The 7256-nt window shown below is 38.9% G+C and overlaps 1 protein-coding gene across 1 annotated transcript; it reads left to right on the forward strand.

The window, feature by feature from the left end:
- Window positions 1-357: 357 nt before the first annotated feature.
- LOC138794134 (uncharacterized) lies at window positions 358-2317 on the forward strand. The gene is made up of 2 exons (XM_069972903.1): window positions 358-603; window positions 1511-2317. The coding sequence occupies exons 1-2, from the start codon at window positions 358-360 to the stop codon at window positions 2315-2317; spliced, it is 1053 nt and encodes a 350-aa protein (XP_069829004.1).
- The last annotated feature ends 4939 nt before the right edge of the window (window positions 2318-7256 follow it).

The following is a 7256-nucleotide window of genomic DNA, read 5'->3' on the forward strand; positions in this document are numbered from 1 at the left end:
GTTCAAATGGATCAATCGGGTGAGTAGTAGGCTGCCGGGTTGATAATTACCATAAAGAGGCTGGTCATAGGGAGGGGTAAAGACACCTGGGAGGTGTGTTTAGCAGTACTGCACATGCACATTTTTTAAGTCGCAGCAGCTGTTTTCAGCTGTACATTAGATAAGATGACTCTGAACCAGAGAAGGGGTCTTGCATGGCTGATGATTTTAGAAGCAATGGAAGACAGTGAGGAGGCTGCACCCAAAAAGCGTCTGTGGGTAAAATCTTGGCTGCAACAGAAAGACAGCTTGTCACATATGGCGCTTGTGAAGGAGCTTCGTACCAATCACCCTGATGATTTACACAACTATCTCCGCATGTCGGAGGCGTCTTTTTTACGCCTGTTGAGAATGGTTGAAACCCGGATTGTGAAGGAAGACACTGTAATGCGGAGGGCTATAACAGTGGAGGAGCGTTTGTTAGCCACATTACGTTACCTGGCCACAGGACGTTCAATTCAAGACATGAAGTTTTCCACTGGAATATCTGCAGCAGCACTATGTTACATCATTCCTGAGACTTGTGAGGCTATTGTAGACGCCTTAAAAGGAGAGTATTTAAAAGTAAGTATATAATAGTCAAGAATGCTTTATATGTGCAAAATAGGGAATATGTAAGGTATGGTTATGTGTTATTTGCTTAAAAGTGTGTGAAGGGTGTTGTTAGAGCACAAAGAAAATTACTACTAAAATGGAATTACTAATCAACCTGAGGCAAATTTGTGGCCAGATACATAATGCCATAATGTTGCTGTTACAATGCCATCTGCTAGGCACCACATAAATAATTATAGTTACTTAGCATTGCCGTCCCATTAAAGATATCTATAATAGAGTATTATACACAAGGGTATAGTGTTCTAAAAGCTGCCATGTGAAGCATAAGTAATTTTAAGATTAGTAGAGATTTTTAATTGGAGAAAAATTATGACTGTTGCTAATTGCACACAGCCACATATCTGAGTACAGCATTCAGTTTTTATGCAATGGATGCTGAGTAGTGTTTGATTGTCTACAAAAATTATCTCCATTCCAAATGTTACAGCCTTTGTCAAATCACCACATATGTGTCAAACTATCGAACACAATATTAATATATGTAGTTGATAAATAAATTATTAGCCTGGAACTTAATGAATAGTTAAAAATAAATAAATAATAATCACATTGTATCTTTACATAAACTACACTTCGTCATATATATGCTGATATGAGGACACTACCAATCTGTTGTGTAAATAAAAACAGGTTTGTGTAGTTTAAAAAAATAGTATTAAATTGTTGATTACATAATGTGTGCAATAGTATTATAGTAGTACTACTAAATTATAGTATAATTGTAATGTAGGGAAAATTTTACAGAGAAATGTTTTTGGACATTAAATGATTTGGGTGTATAGCCACAATGTGTGTGTAAATATTTAATAGTAGTTATTTAAATTTTACTCCATTATAAATGTTGTTTTTCTAGTGTCCAGAAACGACTGAAGAATGGCTACAAGTTTCAGAAGAATTTGATAAAAAATGGCAGTTTCCTAATTGCGGTGGGGCCATGGACGGCAAACACGTGCGCATTATGCAGCCTGCAAAGTCTGGATCTTTTTATTTTAATTATAAAAAATTTTTTAGCATTATCTTATTTGCTCTAGTAAATGCTAATTATGAATTTTTACTTGTCGATGTTGGCCGTAATGGCCGCCTATCAGATGGTGGTGTCTTTGACCGTTCACGATTAGCATATCTTCTACGCTCTAATGCTCTAGCTATTCCCTCTAATGATCATACAAAAGCCAACATGAATTTTGTATTCCTAGCAGATGATGCCTTTCCTTTAGGTCCGCATGTAATGAAGCCATATCCCCAACGTCTCCTGACTGACGAGAGAAGAATATATAACTATCGTCTGTCCCGCGGCCGCAGAGTCGTAGAAAATGCTTTTGGCATTATGGGAAACAGATTTCGCATATTACATTCCCCTATAAACTTACAGCCCTGGAAAATAGACTCTGTAATATTAGCATGCTGTGTTTTACATAATTTTTTAAGAAAAAATGACACTGTCTCTTACACGCCACCCACAATTTTTGATGTAGAGAATCCTGAAACACTTCAGGTCACTCTAGGGGACTGGCGTGTTCATGGTGACACATTGGTTCCTTTGCAGCGTTCAAATCATTTAGGGCGCCCTAGCTCTGACGCTGTGCTATGTAGGCAACAGTATTGCAGATTCTTTAATGGCCCAGGATCTGTTCCTTGGCAAAATAGAGTGCTATCTTAAAATAACGCAACTTGTAACACTATCAGGAAAAATATTATTTAAACAAAAGTTAAATATATTACTATAACAGTTCATATAGTTCATTTCATATATGTTAAAAATTTCTGTACTAAAAACATTAAATAAGTGTGTTTTTTACATTGTAATAAATATTGAGTTTATTTGTGCAAATGAATAAAAATTAATTAAAATGTGTCGTTTCTTGTTTTGGAGAATTAGAATTTTTTTTTTTTTATATTATCATGTATTTCAGTTAAACGGTCCTGTGACAGGTTTATCATGCGTTTTCAAATTTTTGCTTATGAATCACTTTTTAATTGACACGGGTAGCCCCTATGGCCATGCTACCATTAGAACATTTTTGTGCCTGATAGGTTTAGAATTTAACATATCCTACGTTAAATACTACGTTGTGGTGTGTGGAGAAGGTCACAGTCATTGTATATAACATGCATATTGTATTCAATGGCCTTAACCTTGCTGCATTAGCGTAACATTACTCCGCCCACAACGGCATAAGTTACAATGGCTCAGGTGACGGACAATGGTCGGCTACCATAAAGGTGTCGGGTATAGACCTCTCAGGCAGCGTCTTCTAATGGGCGCAAAGGGACAACAGCCAACGTTGTCGTTAAGGTTTGGAAAAATTAATGCTAATGGCATGAGTAGAAGGCCAATTACTACTATTTGGAGCTAATTTAAGAGCATTTTTTAATATACCATAAAACATGTTGTCTGATCAGAAGTAAGCTATGAAAAACCTCCAATTTTACCATTAGACTGCAGTAGAGATTTCTGAAGGCCATAAGTGCACTACAGTTTTTATTAAAATTTGCTATAGCAAAATGTTATGCTCTAATACATAAGTCTGTAGACAGCATCAAACGAACTTTTTTATTATAATAATATTCAAGATACATTCTACTATAAGTAATAAACATTACTAAACGGCAATATGAGTATACAGTGTGCAGGGAATAAGTTTGTTTTATAATATGTTACCATCTTCAATTCTTACTTTCCACTTCTTTTTCAACGCACTTCACCATGTGGTTAATAATGTATGTTGGCTAATCGCATCAATATCACATATCAGGTATTCTGTGATACATTTTTTTATTTAAATTAGAGAAAGTATATTTAGTCACCTTGTATTATTTGCATGACAAAATATCTACCACACTTTGGTTTTTCAATGCAAAAACTACACTTACAGTGAGGCATAACTTGGCTCCCCATAGTCGTGACTAACTTGTGGAGCATTTAGTGAGCCTAATCTAAACCGGTTAGGTTGACTGTCTTGCATTTGGGTGGGAATAGTGTGAAAAGGATTTTGTGTGGATGTTCGGTATGGATGTTGGATGTATTGGGCTGTTTGTAAGTGTGATTGTTGGGTATTTTTTTGAGGTTCACTTAATAATGTATGCTCTGTTAGTTGACCAAGGATGCCTTTAGCTAGGGCATCACCTATAATACGCTCACAATATAGTCTTTGATTTTCCACCATGCGACGTAGTTTGCCAGCCACATTATATCCAAACCCCTCAAATTCGTCAACCGGATTACCCAACATTTTTTCAGAAAGAGCAATCATTTTAGCTCGCTGTTGCTGGACTTTAGTTCTCTTCAAACCAACATTGCCCTCACTTCGTGTAGCTTGGCCCCTAGTTGATACACTGTGTTGTGGCTGTGTACTGCTGTTTTCACTATTGGGTACATCCTGGTCCTCTATGTTCTAAAAGAAAAGAAAAAACACACATTCTCTTTTAGGCTATGTATACGCAACGTATATTAAATAATGTTTTATAGCGCAAGTACAGCCACCAAAACAAGTAGCGGATTTAAAACACAAAGGGTCTGTTCACATAATGTTGTCATTGAGCGGAGGGCCTACTATTAAAAAAAACACATACATACCTGGGAGACCTCAGAATTTACAACATCTGCATTTGAAGAACCTGCCTCCTCATCCATATCACCGGAATTGCCGATAGTTCTGGAGTCTCTACAGGCCTCTTGATCGTGTGTGAATGACATAAGATGATAGTACCATAACCGTGGCTGGTACACTTCATTGGCCCCAGCTCCAGAGCGTTTAGACGCTTCTACCTTGTTCATTTCTTTCTTATATACTGTACGTAGATTTTGTATTTTCTGTTTAACATAACGTATATCTGCCGTGGGTACATATTTCCTACTTAACTCTAAAAGCTTGTTATAACTGTCCATCTTTAGCTGACGGTTGGAATATTCTTTGCTTTTGATTCTCCATAAAGAAGGCAAAGCCTGATAGCATTCAATGAATTCGCGTGTGAATTCATTTGGAGTCTCCATGAAATCTTGTTGGCAAAAAGAAGTCGATCTGTTGTGTAATAAAATTGGAAACATATTGGTAAATTCATGTTTTACACGAAATGTGGCTTATGTATTATGAGCGCTTAAGCTATTAATTACAGCCGTTCCTTACGAAGTTCATGCGCTATTTGTGCACATGTTTAAAATAAATGATAACATACATACTAAAACCACACATACATTAAAAGTACACATAAAACAAACTGTTACAAAGCGCCATTATAAACGTCCCGTTAAAACACATTTTACTGTAAAATAATCAAATTTCTCTAGTACTCACCACAGTCAGTCACCTCAGAGCCTGAGCAGGTTTAACTTTCTGTCACGCCCATCGCAGTATGCAAATTGCCGCCTCCTGTCATATCCAATGCCTACGCGCCAAAAGCGACCTTCATTATATATATGCAAATCAACTTCTTCAACGCACGACACAGGTGCTATCGAGCGACGAGCGTTTACACGCACAGATTAACACTTCCTTAACGAACGTCAAACGACGATTTGCTAGCCTGCTGTAAGATCACGATCACCAATTCCTCGTTCGTCGTTTGATCGCTCTTTGCGTTCACACGTACGATTATCGGGCCAATTCGATCGTTATCGCGCAAATTGGCTCGATAATCGCTACGTGTAAACGCAGCATAAGTCTGTTACTAGTATTTTTGGGCCACTGAGTGCAGCACTATTTGTTCCGGGGTACTGAGCGTGACATTATTATTTTAAGATACACTGGCTGACCGTGATACTAGTATTTAGCAGGAGGCACTAAGTGCAGCACTATTGGTTTGATGGTGCTCAGTGTGGCACTAGTATTTTCAGGGGCACTGTTATTTTAAGGGCAATATATGTGTGCCTCACTTGTTTTAATATACAAATTTTATTGAGGACATTATGGGGGAGATTTATCAAACATGATGTAAAGTAGAATTGTCTTAGTTGCCCCTAGCAACCAATCAGATTCCTCCTTTCATTTTTTAAAATAATCTGTGAGGAATGAAAGGTGGAATCTGATTGGTTGCTAGGGGCAACTGAGCCAGTTCTACTTTACACCAGTTTGATAAATCTCCCCCTATATGTTTTTAGCAGCACTATAGGTACTCCCTAACAATCCCATAAGTACAAACAGTGCAGCCTCACTGTCTCTTCATGTAAATGATGCAGTTAAAGGGGTTATCCAGCGCTACAAAAACATGGCCACTTTCCCCCTACTGTTGTCTCCAGCTTGGGTGGGGTTTTGAAACTCAGTTCCATTGAAGTAAATGGAGCTTAATTGCAAACCTCACCTGAACTGGAGACGACAGTAGGGGGAAAAGTGGCCATGTTTTTGTAGCGCTGGATAACCCCTTCAATACTCAATAGCGCATTCGTCTCCTGGTGCCTTTGTCGCTTTATTCGAGGATTAGATTAGTTTCTATGCCATTGATCAGAACCAAGTATGCTAGTGATCTGTAATTCATTTGTGTCCCAAAACAACCCCTTTATACTATAGTATTAGTATTATGTCCCCCAAAAAAACCTTTATAGTAGTATTATTATTATTATCTATATGTGGTCTGCCAGTAGCTGGCACCAGAACCCTATGGCCCAGAAGGAGGTGCCAGCTTCAGCATAGGCCTAGGCAGAGTCCAATGCTGATTGTACTGCTGGGTGGTGTGCCAGGAGAGAACAGATTGGAGTCCTACCAGGGAGAGTTCTGGTACCAGACGGGAATGGTTGTGGAACTACATGCGGTGACTAAGAAGCCTGCTCTAGGTGTCTACGCTAAATAGGTCCATACGCAGCCATAGAACAGTGATCCCGAAAGAGATGGTGTCCCTAAATTTAAAGGCCTTGTACTACTTGTAGAGTGTTGGGGTTAGGGTGTTTGGGCACAAATACCCACATAGAACCAGAGAGGAAAACCTCAGCTCCACAATTTTATAAGTGTACCAGGCCCTAGTCACACATGAGACTATACAATAAACAGAGAGAGTTCAACAGCACCTTGAGGAAAAAGTTTCCAATGGCTATTCAATGATGAAGTAGGATGCACGCTAGAAGGCCCACTATCCTTAAAGTGGGTACTGTAAACTTGAAGAAAGAGGTTTCCTACAGCATCTGTTTGGAGCAAACATGAATTTAATCATGTTAGGGTACATGGGTGCAACATTTCGACCCAGGGCTGGGGATGCTTGACAAAGACCCAGCCCTGGGTTGAAACGTTGCACCCCTGTACCCTAACATGTGAATAAATTCATGTTTGCTCTAAAAGGATGCTGTAGGAAACCACACTACTTGTTTTAGGACTGAACCATGTCAGTCACACACAGCACGTTTCAAGCCTCTGGAGGTTCTCTTGTCTAAAGTTGGATCCCATGTGATGAGATCATAGGAGATGCTGCAGTCCAAGCAATGTAATGTCCCTCTCAAGTGTTGCGCAACCATCCAAGGTGAGAGTTTTCATTTGTGTGTCACAGGTTTGTTTGTTAAAGGGGATATCCAGCGCTACAAAAACATGGCCACTTTTCCCCCCTCTCTTGTCTCCAGATTGGGTGGGGTTTCAAACTCAGCTCCATTGAAGTAAATGGAGCTTGAAGGGGTTATC

The sequence above is a fragment of the Dendropsophus ebraccatus genome, chromosome 5, assembly GCF_027789765.1.
Source record: "Dendropsophus ebraccatus isolate aDenEbr1 chromosome 5, aDenEbr1.pat, whole genome shotgun sequence".
NCBI lineage: Eukaryota > Metazoa > Chordata > Amphibia > Anura > Hylidae > Dendropsophus > Dendropsophus ebraccatus.

Bases quoted from the DNA above. Each gene is read 5' to 3' on its own strand.
- LOC138794134 (XM_069972903.1), top strand. From the start codon at position 358: ATGTCGGAGGCGTCTTTTTTACGCCTGTTGAGAATGGTTGAAACCCGG. The intron at 604-1,510 runs GTAAGTATATAA...TTGTTTTTCTAG, and splicing joins TAAAAGGAGAGTATTTAAAA to TGTCCAGAAACGACTGAAGA.